This window comes from Pseudochaenichthys georgianus, chromosome 1, assembly GCF_902827115.2.
Source record: "Pseudochaenichthys georgianus chromosome 1, fPseGeo1.2, whole genome shotgun sequence".
Taxonomy (NCBI): domain Eukaryota; kingdom Metazoa; phylum Chordata; class Actinopteri; order Perciformes; family Channichthyidae; genus Pseudochaenichthys; species Pseudochaenichthys georgianus.
The window spans coordinates 25,136,413-25,154,559 of NC_047503.1; the positions used below are offsets into that span (position 1 = coordinate 25,136,413).

An 18,147-nucleotide genomic window follows, 5' to 3' on the forward strand; every position below is an offset into this window, starting at 1 on the left:
AAGGTAACACAACAGCACCAAGTTCAGGGCTTCCGGAAAAAAAGCATAAATTGTTGGCTTTAAGAGCAAAATAGCCTACATACTGCACTCACTGAAGCACCTTGCTCTGCTGTTAAAGGACAAGCCAAATCCCCACATAATTAGAATCTAGGCTATTTTTGTCCAAGGGAACAGGGCTGTTTTTTCACCTCGTTTTACAAGACAATCAAACAACGCATCAGGAAAATCTCACTCGAGATACATTTGATTATTTTCCATTTTGTACTGCACTGTTAGTGTACAGTTTTACTATTATGCTGCTGTGTTTATTGTATTTTTGTAACTCTGGCACAACAACTTCCTTTGGCATAAATAAAATCTTATCTTATCTTAGGAAAGTCTTTCAATCCTCACAAACATGTTGCAAAGAAATATGATATCCCTCTCTCCATAGGTAGAGCTCTTATATATTTGCCGTGACAGAGATGAATGGAAGGCCATCGCTCATTTATGGTTATATAAGCTAAGTCAACAATTTCAAAACTGGTACACACCCTTGGGCATTGCTCACACACACTACCACGCACAAGCTTGGTCAACAACGTGGTTAAGTCCACACATGCAATCCCCACTATATCCTTTTAGCCTAACCCACACATGAAAGAGTGTGGATGTCAGTTAGGAAGATTAGACCAAACCCTGTTGTCAAACATTTGACAAATCCATCACTTAGATCTTGTGCAGAGAGGCAGGACTTTTAGTCCATGAAGTAAGCCCACTTAGTCCAACACAAAGTGGTTAATTGCTCCAGATGATTGTCTGCTGAGGTGGAGAGGAAAGGTAGATAATAGGCACTTACAAGGTCTGAGGAGGGAGGGATGGCTGAGAATGAATGGAGGATGTCATGAATGATGCCTGTGCTTTCTATGATATCAGATTCCTCATCAGCAGAGGCCTGTCCTCTATTCCTTCCCCCTTCCTGTCTCAGTTAACAGAACGGTGCCTGATTTGGCAACCAGCGACAACAAAGAAAACAACTTCAGGAATGTAAATTAAACATACCTGCTGATGCTTCTGTCTGACTGTGTGTGTGTGTGTGTGTGTGTGTGTGTGTGTGTGTGTGTGTGTGTGTGTGTGTGTGTGTGTGTGTGTGTGTGTGTGTGTGTGTGTGTGTGTGTGTGTGTGTGTGTGTGTGTGTGTGTGTGTGTGTGTGTGTGTGTGTGTGTGGACAGCGGGCCCCTGCAGGCGGTGTGAATAATTAACAGGGCCGGTGAGCGAGGCCGGTGAGCCTAGCCTCACTCAGCACGAGCATTCAGCATTAGATAACCTTATCTATCCACCCGTCTTGTGTGCATGCGTCTGTGCAGTTGGCTACTTTAGATGATCCTACCATCTGATACCTACAAAACCTCTTTGCTGCCTGGTAACAGATTCCCGACAGAAAGCCTATACATCCCCTATCAAACTGAGACTGTCAGCATCAAATGCTTCACCATCTGTCAGGACTCAAAAGTATGCACTGTATGCCCTTATCTGTTCAATAAGGTATACTGATAAAATGCAACAGTAAATAGGAGAAGCAAAATATTGATCGACCATACATCAGAAACTACAGTACAACTTCTCCCCTGCTTTTCATTTACTATTTCATCAGTGTTCTTTAACTTTATTTTCTCAAAACTAAGGACAATTGAAATACCTTGGCCACTTTTTTGAGGAAAAGAAGTATCAATCATCTCTGCAAACAAAATATGTAATTTTTATTCAGCATTAGTATTTTGTTTACACTGTTCTATTTACAACATGGACACACATGACAGGGAAATTGAGGACTTTGTCATTTGAAAATAAAATTGAAAAGGTTTTTGAAAAATAAGCGGAGACATCTGATATTTAAGGCGTGAGAGGAGGAATGACACAAGAATACAATGACACCAGGAAGTGAAAAAGTAGGACAAAGAAGTGGACAAATGGAACAGGCAGTGCACTATTGAAGACAGAACAAAGAGAAATTCAAGCTGATGAAATGCAAACGCCACAAGAACAGAGACATGTCGGACTGCAGGGAACAGACGAGTAAAGAATGGGCATGGGTGGACATTTAATCAGAGCTTTAACATTTATACTGAAAATAATGAAAAATTATGTATATTCACAATTTGTGTTTTTCTCTCTCCAGACCCTGTTCATAGCTTGTGCAGCACTTGCAGGCCCACCTTGCAAACCCATCAGTTGAACTTTAATAGAAGATGATTATAATGACAATGATTCAAGTATAATGGCTTGTTTTCAGCAGGGCTGGGTTGGGTTGGGTTGGGTTGGGTTGGGTTGGGCTTTGCAAGTGTAGTCGTAGCTCACAGAGAAAGGAACACTTTGATTTATTATCATACAGGATATGTGAATACACATGTGGTTTCAATTATGATTGCATCTCTCAGTCTTTGTTTTGTATGTTCCACTTTTAGGACGCACACAATATTGTAAAGAGGGAGTGTACAATTAACATAATGCTCTAACACCATTGATACATGTCATACATTAAAAATAAGAATAAGAGGTTAAAAAGGTCCTTCATTAAAAAGCTTTTTTACAGTAATAAATAGATGTTTTCTCTATTTACAGTTCACCAGACATTTGAAGAAGGAGAGTTTTCAGTTAAAGACATTAAATCTAACTATTTCAAAAGTTATCTATTTGTTTTCTAAGGAGTTGTTGGCGCTCAGGATTTCTCCTCTTCATCATCCTTTCACTGGTAATGAAGGCAGGAAGACAACAGAGATCATGTAGGAGAGACAATTTCCTGCTAATGTGTCTTTCCTGTGTTTCATTCTTAATCACTTTCCTATTTGGTGTTGTATTGCTGTAGCTGCTTTTGTTAAGAGTTTTTGTTAAATTTGCCTCAGTGCACACATGCACATACAAACACACAAACACAGATTTTGAGCACCCGATGCATTGTGTATCCTCTTTCACGCTTTGAGTAGCAGTTGCCATTCGACACAGAACTAAGAAACTCTTTCCTTCAAAGCTTTTATAAAATCACTTAACAAAACCTAGAGCTGAGTCCTTGGGGCAACTTCCTCCTCGTCCTTCTTGGCCATTTGAAACATTAGTTAATCTTCTTCTCGTTTTTCAAGGAGCCGTTGCGTTTGTGCTTCCCATTGGCCAGGCTCTCGCTATGACAATGTCCGTTGGCCATGTTACCGTCATCGTTGGAGACGCCATCTCCTCTTCTCTTGTCATCGGTCTTCCCCCTCAGCATTCGTACCAACCGTCGCAGTGCAAAGACAAACAGAGCCAGGGCCGCTCCTACAGTGAACATCACATCCAGCAGGAAGTACTGGTAGGGGGACACGTCGTACACAGCGGAGCGAAGGTGGTCGGCACCGTTGTGACGCAGGATGTAGCTGATCCAGTAGACGGCCCTGGTCACTGGATGGCCTGGCTGGTCTTTGTGAATGTTGGAAAGAGTTTGTGCTTGCTGGCGGTACCTAGGTAGGAAGAAATGTGGAAACAACCTTTATCTGCAATCATTCAGCAAGCTAAAGGGCTCTATATCTGGTCAACAGATGGCACTAATGAACCATGACACTCATATACAAAGCATTTGTGTGTGACAGTGCATACAAGACTTCGAAATCTAACCTGCTGTCTTTGATGACGCTGTTCAGGGCTGTATAAAGGTCTTCCTCGGTCATGTACTTCCAGTGTAGCATGATACCCATACCTTTGGCTGCCACACGAGTCATGGTGTCATAGTGGTCTCCAAACAGGGGCACACCTACCACCGGCACCCCGTGATACATGGCCTCGTAGATGCTGTTCAGACCACCGTGACTCAGGAAGGCCTTTGTGTTAGCGTGGCCTGGACGAAAGGAGGGATGAAGGATGTTCATTTGCATGTTAGGTGTTAAGTTCACAAGTCATTTTTCGGTGCATATTTTGCTAGGTTATTTACAGTTTAAAGAGTAAAGCCCAAAAATGTCTGCACACTCTGCAGTACTTCACTGTTGCTCTGCACACGGAGATCGGGGTAGGATGGTTTACAGTTACGGCCCGTCCACACAGCAGCTTGTACTGTCACATTTGCATAAACGGGATTTGATTGGCTGACGCTTCCACCTCAGCTTCAAAAGTTGAACATTGCTCAACTTTTGAATCCTGAAAATCCTGGAAATCTTTGCTTTGCTTCCCCACAATGCAGTTCGGCGAAAAGCGAGGCAAAGTGACGTCACCCCAGAAGCCCATTGACCATTTTTAACGCTGCTGTGTGGACGGCCCGTTAGAGGAGTACAGACTGTATGTGTGTGTATGAGTGTTTATTTTCTAACAGTATATTTAATCAAATATTGTTTATAGTTTTTATAAAGAAATACATTTCAAAGTAAATGCCCTTCATTCTTTAATAAAAATGTCACCATAAACACGGCCCAACTTATTTTCCGTCTTAATCTGGGCCCTTTATGTTTACTTGCATGGTTTAAGGTAATTTAGCACCTAAATTGATATATAGACAGACTGGTGTATTTTGAAGGCTTGGCTAACCACAGTTCTATAGCACCAATTCATAATATAATGCTTACTGTCAATATCTGATTGTTGTGCATCCCTGACTTGCACAAAGATAGCAAATGTGGCTTACACATTCACATTATACCATCCACAATGGTTCATAAGTAGGTAAGGGAGGAACCCAACCATGAAAAACAGTACACAACACCATGAGTTAAAGCATGTTGTATAAAACACCAAGCATCAGATGTGTGTTAAGAAACACCTTGAAGCAATTCAGTTGCTCAGTAAGTCAAATTGACTGTTGATAATATACACATGATGGGTGGACTACACGTTACAGTAAGTGGTGTTTTTCCTTGAGGTGTACTTACCTAATAGGTCATTCTGAGGCATCCAATCAACAAGCTTGGTGTTATTGCCAAGGTTACTGGGTGGAACTCCAGAGAATCTAAGAAAGCAAAAAAGACAATAATGGTTTAGTTCACCATCACAATGTGTGAACACCAATTAAAATCCCCTAGACGCTATTCACATTGTGTGGCTGGCTTCATTGCGAAATGTGCTCCTGCAAACACCTACTGAAGCGTGAACCACTACGGAGGAGAGCTAGGTGTTTATATGTCTATCTGTTGGTCTGCCTGCGGGTAGATTTCTGCAACACAATATTGTGTTGCAGAAATTTACCCGCATAACTGTTGCTTCAAGGTGTGTCAAAACTGTGCAAGACACAGTTACTGGTGTGTAGTTGAGATCAAAACCATGGGCGAGTTTGAAGATAGGTGCGGTCAGAGCAGGGTGTGGGAGAAAGAGTGTAAGGGGCCATTGTCATTAAGACTGGTGTTATTTTCAGGAGACACTTCGAGCCAGACCTTAAATCTATTTTTTCTGAGATTAGTTTAGTATTTCCTAAACTAGCCATTTTACTAGCTGTCTGAGGGTAATGTGTTTTTAATACAATATTAAAATACTGTTGGGCTAACTAGTTACTGTATTTCACTTAATGTTGATCTTTCACTGGTGATACTTGAGGGACATAGCGAGGGCAGAGGATGTACAGTATGTATAATTGGTCCTAGAGATACTGCAGAAGGCTAAATGCGGAGTCTAACAGTTACATGATGCAGAAAGTGAACAAAGGGGAAAACAAGAGTTGATCTATTTTCCTCAGAACAAAATGAAACGGATGGTAGAGAATGTGTACAACATTGTGTATGTTTGAAAGTGTCTGTGTTTGCATGTGCGGAAGCAATTTCCACCAAATGCAGCACACAATACATTTACATGGAGCATTACGACCCCATCCGTCCATCTCTGTCTCCTTCCCTCCCTAACCCAAAGTCTTTCATCTCTCTTTCTCTTTTCAACAAAGCACCAATTCACTGTCCTGCCAATCAAAGCCTACATTCATGCAATTATCAATGACTTGATTCATTTGACTTGGTTCCTGTCACTTTGATTTGCCCTCTTCCCTTTTCCATCAGTTTGGAAGGACCGAAAGCCAAATTACCATTGAATACCAAATACTAAATCTTGGGGCTTAAGAGGCTCCTGCCTTTAGCAACAGATAACTACATGTGGAGTACCATTTTCTGCTACCTCAGTGTAAAAGGTCGGTGCCTGATGTTGCCTTTGTAGTTTTTTAGACACAAATTAGAAATGATCAAACATTCCTAACGCATGTTGCATGCAAAGTTAAATATATCACCTCACATTCCAACACACAACACCCTTTAACTATAACGTAGGGTTACATATGGTAACCCATGTTATATAAGCACAGCAGAGCCCTCTACTGGACTCTAAGGGCACTCCCCTCGATCCTATCTATGCACGCATTCTTTCACTGAGACTCATACCCGTAGCCGGCCCCCTGGGCGGGCCTCCCTTTACTTTCTCTTTTAGTTGAGTAGCATAGGCAGCAGTGCTCCATAAGTAGAGGGCTCCGCTGTCCTATATAACATGGGTTACCATACATAACCCTACGTTATATCTCTCACAGGCCCGACGTATACCCGCTCTGCTGTCCCGTGAGAATACCGCTCCATCCCCCTGTTTCAGACCGGTTTTCTGTTTAGCAGCCGCTGCGCATCCCTCACCTCTCCCTCGGCCATAGCCAGGGAGAGAAGAAAAAAACAACTGTTTCTTGTTCTTTCTATCCTGTTTATCTCTCGCTCAGTTACTCAATAGCTGCTTAGCTGAAAGAGAAAGGGATAGCAGTGAGCGGGCGAGGCCGCCTCTTATGCAGTGGATGCGCGCGCATTCAGGTAGGCCTGCCCAGGGGACCGGCTACGGGGTTGCGTTCCAATAGTCCATTTAGCTTAGGAACCTTCCTAACGGAGTGAAATGACCCGGAAGTACGTCACTGGCAGCCATGATAAGTGCCGTTCCAATTCTCCAAATGAAAGGAAAGGAGGTTTCAAACTTCCTTTATAATCTCCTTTAGCTTAGGAACCACTGGACCTCCCTAACCGAAAGGAGAGGAGAAAATGCTGCCCCACAATGTCACTCAACAGTCGGCCGTTCACGGAAACAACCGATTATGACCGAGAAATTATATCATGAAAGTTACGGTGCTTATTAAGCATTTTAAAACGTATGTGGTAAGTTGCCAAAGTGCTTTGTTCTGAACGTTAATCAGTATTATAATCAAAAAGAGAAATATGAACGTTAGTTTTTACTGAAATGATCAGATAAAGTCAACATCTCACAGTCTTTACTGAGCTGTGTGGAGTTTGTTCAACTTTTAAAAGATGTTTGAATGGTGATATACACAGTGATAGATGGTAAGGACTAACATTTATAATAAAACATTTGTATTTATTTTAAGATCTTTTCATAGTTCATACAATCATACGTATTGGGATCATTTGTATTAATGTGGACCGGAGGGAGAGGGTGACGAGCATAAGTTTCACTTTCCTTTTTTATTTCAATTCCAACTTTGGTCATGAAGAATATGTTTCTCTGTTGTCCACGTTCATAAAGCAAAGCAACAGCATCAGAGCACGGTGCAGAGTCTCTAGATGAGTTTACAGTAGTCCCTCCTTCTTATTATACATCCATGTTGTAGTCCGCTGTATAGAAAACTGTAGTTTCCATAGTTTCCCCACAGCAGCAGACGCACATTCATGACGTCCGCTGGCGCATCATAAACACGTCAGATAGTGAAAGTGCATTCGGATTCTCTAAAGTACCGCAGTCTCTTCTCCTAAGTCCTTTTGAATTCTCCTATCCACTATCCCTTAACCCCGTGACGTTTCACTCAGAGGTCAAGGAATAGGAGATAGGGTTAGAACTTAGGAGCTGATTTTTGGATAATCGGAACCAGTGGCGGATTTAGGATTGTAGGAGACCCGGGGCTTAGCCCAGTAGTTGTTGGGGGGGGGGGGGGGGTGCAGGGGTAAAGTGCTATTTTTTTACAAGTGGGGGGTGGACCGAACATCCTTTAGGGGGGTCCGGGAAGATTTTTTTTTAAATATTGAAGTTAAAAGCATCAATCTGGTGCACTTTGAGAGCAACATTAACCCTACCTTAATAATACCTTAAAGGGGACATATCATGCTATATTTGAACAATATATTGTAGGGCCATACCTATATAAAGTATATAAATAGTTTTTTTTTCAAAATACCAAACAGATCCTGCATTTTAGCCATGCCTCATTTCGCTCTATTTGCTCTTTCCACCTCTGTTTTTGCAAGGGCTGATTCTGTGAGCTGCACCACGCCCCCCAGCAGGAGAGCGTGAGTTTCACCGCGGCTGCCAGCTGTGTTTACTCGCATCATTCAAAGAAGACGCGCTGGCTCGGGAGCAACTACAACATAATGAACATATTTTACCGTGATTAAATTGTAATACACGTTTCGAAATAATGCCGACGTAACAACATACTAATACTGGTTAGTAAAAACCATGAATTAATGCTTTGACAAGTCTGCAGACAAGACGGCAGGCGGAACACCTTTTAAAATGCTTGTTTTCTGAATGGAGATTGGGTCGACCAGGCTAAGCTAACATTGTATATGCTCACTCCACACTCATAACAACGGCCTACAGACATAAATAAACCAGCGACTGTATTCACCATGACACAGACAGTCTGTGGTTTGTACTTGTTTAACTTTTGTACAGTTTCTGAACAGATATGAGGAGCTGTGATCTCTGTGTGCTCACTGCTAACAGCTAATGGCTGATGTTTTCTGGTTGAACGTCAGTAACGGCAGGCTGAGATCCTCACCGCTGATTGGCTTCCGCGAGAACGCGTCACGTGAATTTGACGCTCGAGTTGAAAAAATTGAACTCTCGCGTTTGACACGGCACAGTTCAATTGCCTCAATCGCGTGATTCGCGCCGTGTCCACCACTTCATGCTCGCCGTCGGAGTGAATTTGCATCTGTCCGCGTCTCTGCATTGACTTTACATGTAATCGCGCCGCCCCAAAACATCGCATCGCGTCCGGTCTGAACGCAGCATAAGAGTCACGTTTCTGACTGTTGCCTGTCAGTTCCGTTGCTATGGTTCCGTTGTTATGTGTACTGAAACGAGAGCCGGTATAATTCCACGCGCGAAAACAAGATAAAAATTGGAATACGTTATTTTAGTGTCTTAAAAGTAAACTGAGGTATGAAGGGTTAACGTTACATCTTAGAATAATTTGTAGTCATGTTCTGTATACATACCAACATATAACGGCCCGTCTACACTACAGGCATCGACAAATGCTTTCAACGCTTCGCCCATTCACTTGAATGGGGCGACGTAGTTGATTTTGAATCTTCGCCGAACTGCATTGTGGGGAGCGGAGCGTGGCTTTGCAAGCATCGCGAGCATCAAAAGTTGAGCAATGTTCAACTTTTGAGGCTCGATGCTTGGCATCAGCCAATCAAATCATGCGTTTGCAAATCTGACAGTACAAGCGCTAGCCAATCAAACCGCGTGTATGCTGGGAGAGAGTACGCAGGTCATTTCCTCATATTCAAAAAAATGGAGCGGTAGTGAATCACCCCGTGCTGTATGATCAGTCTCTGTTCATCTACCGGGATACAAACCGGAGGAGCGAGGCATGGAGGGAGGTGGCAGAGACAGTGGATGAAACTGGTAGGTTTTCGCCTGTTTGGGGACTTTATATCCAGTTTACTTCGTTTTAACATTGCTATTGCTTTGTATGCCGGGGGCGGGCGCGAGATTCCTGATTGGTTGTTGGTCGCGAGAAATAGCCAAGCCTCAGACACGCCCAGCTTCAAGATTTTTTGTTGCCTGTAGTGTAGACGGGCGGTAAGGGTATTGACTTAGTGTGGTTTATCTTTTTGTCGCTGCTTTTAATTGAAACTGAGCTGTTGTGTTCATCAGTAAAGTGGAACTTCTGTGTGAACTTTTCATATCTTAAACTGCACTGTAACTTTTTATTCATGTATTTTTTCTTTTAATGTTTCTTTTATTATCTTTTACTGTTTTTAAATGCCTTTGTCTGAATGTCTTTCATTTTTGTAAAGCACCTTGAATTGCCTTGTGTTGAAAGGTGCTATATAAATAAACTTGCCTTGCCTTGCCTTGGTTACTCCATTTTTACTAGCTATAAGATTAACGTTACATCACTCTTTTTCACTTCTTACTCAGTCAGCCAGAGTGCAGATATCACCATTAGATTTACAAACCTGAAACATCATCCATTTCTTCACTGCTGGTGATGACATTGTTGTCAGCTGCTGATACTGCTGCTGCTGCTGCAGCTTGTGGTGCCTGCTTCGATGAAAATAACTTTCTAATATCCATAACTGTATAGGCTATTAGCTTAAAACTCGTCAGACACTAGGAAGGATCACTTCTTCTTCAGGGCAGCGAAGGCTACGCAGTACGCAGGCTAATGTCGCGCAGCGGCTGCCTCTCTGGTGGACTCCGGTACTGCACATTACTCCCGAGAAATTTATTAAAAAAAAAAAAACATCCGGGGCTTGAGCCCAAGTAGCCACCCCTTAGCGCCGCCACTGATCGGAACGCAACCCGGGTATGAGTCTCAGTGAAATAATGCGTGCATAGATAGGATCGAGGGGAGTACCCATATAGTCCAAGCTTACTGGACCCTGGCAAGCTTACTGACAACCACAAACTGATCCTCCTAAATCACAACAGTGACTCTGCCCAGCCCCAGCTACTAAAAGGCACTGGCTTCACAAACCTGTTTATTCCATGCCACAGAATGCTGCTTTTCATATTCTCTTTTCCATGTGGTTAAATTGAAATGATTGCAGGCACTTACTAGAGAAGCAGTCCCACACCTTATCAACTGTGTTAATGAAGGCATGGTCAAGAGCCAGTAGGATGCTTTACTTAATACATATATACAAATGTGAGCAGTAGGGTCATAATTATCTCCTATTTTTCACCCACATTCTTATCTCCTTTTATTCCTCCAACTTACATGATCCCTCTTCGTAGTAGTAAAATACTGCACCTATTTGCATATCATACTGTGAGACAGGATGCCAGAAAGAAGTTTAATTTGACAATTAAATGTGATATTGCAATATGTTCCGTATATTTTTTATTCATGTACAGCACTTTGGCGCGACCGAAAGTTGTTTTAAAATGTGCTTTATAAATAAACTTGATTTGATTTGATTTAATAAGAATTATTTAAGTAAAGTTTTTACTAAGTAAAAGGAGAACTTTTTTTTAAAGAAAATTCAGAGTTTAGTTATCCATAACACAGTTTGGACTTTGAACAGCAGTGCTGATGGTCATTTGAAAAATGTGAGCTAAATAGAAACAGAATTGAAATTAAAATCAAACAAAAAAAGCTAAAAACATTAACTACAGCAAAACTGGAGTTCAATGCTATGAACTAAATAAATGTTTTTATTGTAGAACATTTAATCTAATTGTATCATCCCTGGTGTCAGTCGTGACATCATTGTAAATTGTGAGTTTCTACAAGTGAAGACCTGTGCACATGTATATATGAACTAGAATCAAGGCTTTGTTCCTGCAGTCTACATAAGTAATGCCTACATGGACATCCTAGGATAGATTGACCTAAATAAACACATTCTATTGTTTATAAAGGTTTTGCAACTTCAAGCCAGACCGTTTTGATCTCTAATTAACTTTTCTTTAGTCATCTATGGGATACAAATTACACAGAAACCATATACGTGATTGTGGTAAATTATTCACCAACTCTAAACACACAAATATGAGAGTTAAGGTTCAACAGGTTAATGAATAACATTTGAAAACATTCCTCAATCAGCCCAACTTGCCCTCTTCTTATTTGTTGTGTTTTCATATTCAGGTCATAGTCAGTAGATCATACCCATGAGACTCTATGTAAATGATAACCACAGATTAGATTATAATCAAATCTTTGTTCCCTTTCTTGGCAAGCACAAACATTATAGATAAGGTTTGCCATGGCTCAGGAGGTAGAGCGGTCGTTTTGTTATCAGAAAGGATCCTGGTTAGATAGAGTCAAATCCATAACCAAAGTCACTTATGTCAGCATATCAATGGGTGAATTGGTTGGTTGGTATGTTTTGCTAAGCACTTTGAGTGGTGGGTAAACTAGAAAAGACCATTATAGATGCCGTCCATTTTAGATAACTCTGAAGGCCCTTTGATGTAGTGATGGGAATTCCGGCTCTTTTTAGTGAGCCAGATCATTTGGCTCGGCTCACCAAGAAGAGCTGGCTCTTTCGGCTCCCAAACGGCTCTTCATTTTACCACATATACCTTTTATAATTCAGTCAAATGTAGCCTGTTTTGACTAATGATGTATATGTGTACACATATATCACTTTATTCAATACATCCTTTGTTATTAAGTATTCAAAAGTAAAAATTACATTTGTAATATAAATGGTTTGCTGTGGCCAATTGTTTTCATTGCATTTACAGACCCTTGTAACTCTGATGATACCACCCAAGTGATTGCACTGACCACTGCTACACAAAGCAGATAGCAACACCTATAAAACTTAAGCATAGACATTTAAAAAAAGGATAGCTACTGTATCGACATTTAAAATTGTATTTAAAGAAAAAGCCCTAAAAAAACAGCAGGGCTCTATTTCAGTATAACTAAGAAAAAAAGACAGCGACAGCTGACATCAAATCTTTGCTGAGCCTAAAGATAATCATTTCAAAACGGGAGAGACGTGATGTAAGGGAATACATATTTATTGTTACACGTCATATGAATGAAATGATTGCCATATAATACAACAGGAGAATGGATGGTGTTTGGCAATTAGGCCCCGGTTTGCAGGATATCATTCAGGAGGGGAAAGCACCGCTCCGATGAATCCCCGGGGTCTAGACACTGGTGGTGGTGCTGAGTAGGGTAGGTGGGACCGGTCTGAAGAAGGAAGGTTTTAGCTTTGTCCTGGAGGAGACGGGAGGCGTGAGGGGTGGAGCGGGTTTGCGTGTGGTCACCTGAAATGACAACTGACAGGGAGGAAGAGCAGGCATTAAGGAGTTAGCATGTGCAGCAATTGGCTGCTGAGGGGTGACGCCCCTCGTATTAATGAGGGGGGAGGGAGTCAATAGAGTTGACGTGTAGTGACTCATTGTTAGGTCTTCCTTATTGATCTTGCGCTTAAAGCTTTCATTTCAAACTGGAGAGACGTGATGTAGGAATACATATTTATTGTTACACGTCATATGAATGAAATGATTGCCATATAATACAAACAGGAGAATGGAATGGTGTTTGGCGATTAGGCCCCGGTTTGCAGGATAATCATTCAGGAGAGAAAGCACCGCTCCGATGAAATCCCCAAACCCAGTGAAGTATGAAATGACTGAGATGAACTGAGTTTCTTACCTTGTAGGGTGACTGTGGTGATCTGGGGATGAAATAATAGATTAACATATATATGCGGCAGGAGGCCGGAATCACTGCCGGAGCTTACGGGTCATGCTGAGACTCTGACGGCCGAAATCAGTGCCGGTCTTGTCTGAAAACGACCTGAGGGTCGCCTGCCTGGCTAGCAGGGCTTGACTACGCCGCCCGAAGGTCGAACCTCCTGCCGAAGTAGGGATCTTGTTTTTTAACTGAGACCGAAGTCTACGGTGGCCCACAGTGCACGAGACCGAAGTCTACGGTGGTCCACGAGACCGAAGTCTGCTGGGACCAGCAGTCCACGAGACCGAAGTCTACGGGGACCCCCAGTCCACACCCGACGTCGCAAGGTATACATTTTATACAGACACATTTGAGCAAGGGCCTGGGATTTAGATACCTGCGTGCAGGAGAATGTAGCCCGTTACATGTAGATGCAGCGTGAGATGAGACATTGTTCCCTGTGGGCGGGGCCCGCGGACTAGGACAGGAATGCAGTTTGAAATCCGGTACCATAATGAGATACGTGTAAATGTGTTCTGAACCACCACCAGTTATATGCATAAATACCATAGTTAGGGTCCGAGAGATCTTTGGGAAGCCAGTACGGTGCTGATGTCCGGGCGAATGTAGGTTGTGAAGGCGGAGGAGGACCACCGTCCTAGTTGTTGTAGGGATGAGAGACCTTGATTAGCAGCAGAGGTGGCTGCACCTATCCTGAAGGAATGTCCCGAGTATGATGTAGGACTTGCTTGAGGTAGAAATTGAACAGGCGCAGCGTTAAGGGAGCATTTCCTTTGATGAGAAAAGTGGTGAGGACGGATTGGTGGGGGGTCTGCAGCGCAGGAATTTAATCATGGAATTAAAAGGGCAGAACGGGGAATCGATACGAGCTGCGATAATTGAGGCAGGCTCCTCCGCATTTGGAGTGTTTGAGGCTGAGACTAAAGTGGTTGGCGTTGAAGACTAGGTCGGAGAGGCAGACGTCTTGACTGGGGTCGAACGTGAGGGAAGCTGTGGTGAATTCGCCAGGTCGGAGGAACGCATAGAAGGCTAATAGAAATAGGGCGTCGAGCAGCGCGTTGATATAGGGGGAGAATAATCCTTTCCTGAGTGTGGACAGCATGAGGCGCAGGACGGGGAGCGTGATGGGGAGCCTCGGGTCTTCAGCGCGGGGAAACGTTTTATACAGCCTTTTAAGAATAAGTTTAACTGTAGGGTTTGAGAATAGGCTGGGAAAGCTAGGATCGGAGCAGCGAACATTACATTAAATGCCTGCTAAGAGGCTCCGGATATACTGGGGTTTGAGGTGTCGATCAGTGGTGCAGTAGCCCATGAAGGCGCACACGGTAGAGATGAGGACAGGTTTGAGTGAGACACCTACCGAGCAGCAGAAAAAAGCGAACGTTCTCCATGCGAAATCGTAGGATTTGAGGGACCGCGTGATGCTTCTCATGAATGGCATGATGTCGCTGCACTGGGAGCGCGCCTTGTTGATGATTTCAACCACTGATTGGTTGTCGCACAGCACCGAGATGCATTTACGGAACCACAGGTGACCCCATACGTGGCATGCAACGGCGATCGGAAAGATCTCGTGCAGAGCGGAGGATGAAGCATGATTAGGAAATGACGGGGGCCATGACCCTGCGAACCACTCTCCCTGAAAGAAACCCCCAAAACCCACGGATGGGGCAGCATCCGTGAAAAACCTCATTGAGTCAGAGGAACGCACGAGGTCATCATAGAAGAAAGTAACTCCGTTCCAGTGGGCGAGCAGGAGAGACCAGAAACGTAGGTCTGAGCGGAAGCCTTCGTCTAAGAAAACGCAGTCATGGAGATTGTCGACCGCCGATGCTGTGTCCAGGAGGCGGGAGATGAACGAGCGCCCCTGGGGGATGACGCGCATGGCGAAGTTGAGGTGTCCGAGAAGGGAGAGCAGCTGTTGTTTTGTGATGACTTGTTGCTCGCAGTATGACTTGGTGATGTCCCGGATGCGCTGCAGTTTGTCTGAGGGGAGAAATGCCTTCATGTCTATGGAGTCGAGGATGATGCCTAAGAACTCTAAGCGTGTGTTGGGACCTAACGTTTTCTCTTTGGAGAGAGGGACACCTAACTCCTGGAAGCAGTGTTTCAGCTTGGCCAGTGAGATCCCTGAGCTGTCCTGTGGCAGATCTATGAGGAGGAAGTCGTCCAGTAGGTGAAGGACTGAGGGGATTCTGACGATGTTCAGCAGGATCCAGCAGAGCGCTTCCGAGAAGGAGTTGAAAATGCAGGGGCTGCTTCTGCACCCGAAGGTCAGGCGAACGGCGAAATAGAGTTTGGACTCCCACTTAATACCGAACAGATTCCACTGAGACGGATGAATGGGGTTGATTTTGAAGGCATCGGTAATGTCCGCTTTGGAGAGCCAAGCTCCGTGCCCTGTGAACTTAATCATCTGTATTGCATTGTCCACTGAGGCATAGTGAAGGGAAAACTGATCTGGAGGGATGATGCTGTTGACGCTGCAGAATGGGCCGGAACAGAGAGCGGAGCGGACAGATCGAAAATCAGCCTTTTTTTTCAGGAGTATTTGCGTGTGGCTATTACGATGGGATTTGAACGGAACACTGGGAAGGGGGAGGAGCTAAAAGGACCGATTATATATCCTTTGAGAAGTTCTTTGTCGATGAGCTGGGAAACTATGTTGGGTTCTTTAGCGGCTGACTGTAAATGTCTTGCTACGAAAGTAACTGTGGGAGATGAGAGGACCCTACCCTGAAGCCTTGGGAGAGCCCTGACAGGAATAGTCCACGAACACGGAATCTGGGTGAGTGGATAGCGCAGCTGCTAGCTGAGGGATGTTAATGGGAGTGGAGGGGTGATGTTTCAAAATGTTTTTCCACCACGAGGTTTCTGGCGCAGAGCTACTGTAAGGTTTCGGCTGCGCCTGGGGCACACGGACTTTGGGTGCGCATCCCTGCAGGAACTGCAGATATGGAGAAATGTACAGTAAGGGTGAGTGCAAACATTTTCGTTAAATCTAGTACAGATCTTATCTTCGTGTCTAATCTGCACCTGACGGCTTGGTCTATCGTTTCCAGCATACTGCATGTGGGAGGCTCTGGGCGCGGAGAAAGGCACTGAGGGGCAGAGGGGAGCGATGTGGCCCTGCGCTCCGCAGCTGTTGCATGAAATAGCGGATTGGCCACCGGTAGCCATCACGAGCAGCTCAATGTCCATCACTGACCAATCCAGGCGGATATTGCTATGCGCTAGGTGGAGCGCTGCTTTACTTGAAAAGCTTTTGTGGTACTGATAGAAGACGGATTTCCCGTATCTAATGTTGATGTCTCCAATAATGGCCAAGTACGCATCTAATTCTACTCTTCTCTCAGGGTAGACGGAGCAGAGAACGTCACGGAAGATGCCAAAAGCTACCATGAATTGCCCTAAGCTGATGTCTCTAATAAGCCTGGGGTCTGCGGGCCTTAAAGACGGCGGTGATATTTCCTCCTGTAGCGATGGCTTTAATCGCACTCCGGGGAGGGCAGAATAAGGCTAAGCAGATTAACATCCTTCCCTTCAAGAATTTTAGACCTAAGCCGTGAGGAGATGTTGGCGGCTTGGGAAATAAAAGGCCTACCTGAAGGGGGGGCTGGGAGGGCCGAAGCCAGAGAATAAGGAGGAGCTACTGCTGGAATGCGTGGAACACCCTGACCCGGCAACCCCGGCGGAACTGAGGCAGCAAGCTCTGCTCTGAGTGCAACAGAAGTTGACGCTCCTGTACCGGAGTCTTCCAGGGCCTGGAGGCGAGCATCGATAGCTCTCATGGAGCGAGCCAGGGATTGCAGGGCGCCGGCCACGCTACTCTCCATGGGGGGCGTGTGTAGTGCCACTCCCGGCCTGGCGAGCCTGGGAAGGGGTGGATTTGTGGAGGCGGAACAGGGTCCTGGAGGGCTCGACTTCCTGCCCTTTTTTCCTCCGCGGCTGCGGCCGCGTCCTCGCCCTGGTCTCTCTGGAGAGCTGCCTGGGGCTGCTGCCCCGGACTGGGGAGCTGTGCTGGAGACCTGATCCGAGAGCTCTCGGAGCTGAGAGAGAGTGAGGCCTGGGGCTGTGGGAATGACCTGCTGCAGGAGCCGGGCGATGAGGAAGTCTGCCTCTGGTGATGAGCCGCTGTGGGGAGCCGAACCGGGATCGAAGATTTCCATACCAGGTTCGTGATCCGAATTGTCCGAGTTGGACATCTTGAGCTAGTTCTTTCTTGTGTTTTTTCTCACCAGGAGGAGTCTTGTAGTACTACTACTGCGTATGGTCACCTGAATGACTACTGACAGGGAGGAAGAGCAGGCATTTATGAATTTATCATGTGCAGCAATTGGCTTGCTGAGGGGTGACGCCCTCGTATTTAATGAGGGGGGAGGGAGCAATAGAGTGACGTGTAAGTGACTCATTGTTAGGGGTCTTTCCTTATTGAACTTGCGCTAAAGCTTTCATAAATAAATAACAGTGAAAATAAATATATTGCAATGTTCAAAACAGCAGCATCCAACCGTCCTCTAATCATAAACAAAAACATAATAAAATAAATGTATTGCAATGTGCAAAACAGCAGCATCCAACAGTCTCTAATCCTGGATATTACATGTCACACATGCACGCATGCACGAAGCACCCGTAGCGCGGAGAGCATCATATCATTCTGTCCTTGTATTACTTAACAAAAAGAAAAAAACGTCCTCCTTTCGCGGGCGCGAGCTGGCTCCCGTTGTTCACTTAAAAGTCGTTTGCGACCGACACATCACTACTTTGATGGTATATAACACTATGAG

The 18,147-nt window shown here is 44.4% G+C and overlaps 1 protein-coding gene across 1 annotated transcript in view; it reads right to left on the minus strand.

Moving 5' to 3' along the window:
- Positions 1–1,716: 1,716 nt before the first annotated feature.
- The window catches only part of ugt8 (UDP glycosyltransferase 8), a 29,198-nt gene continuing 12,767 nt past the window's right edge, over positions 1,717–18,147 (minus strand). Inside the window, exons 4-6 of the mRNA XM_034080008.2 lie at positions 4,866–4,942; positions 3,625–3,844; positions 1,717–3,470 (exon numbers count right to left, since the gene is read on the minus strand). Of these exons, the coding sequence (XP_033935899.1) occupies positions 3,089–3,470; positions 3,625–3,844; positions 4,866–4,942 (679 nt within the window). The 3' untranslated portion in view covers positions 1,717–3,088. The remainder of the gene's footprint in view (positions 3,471–3,624; positions 3,845–4,865; positions 4,943–18,147) is intronic.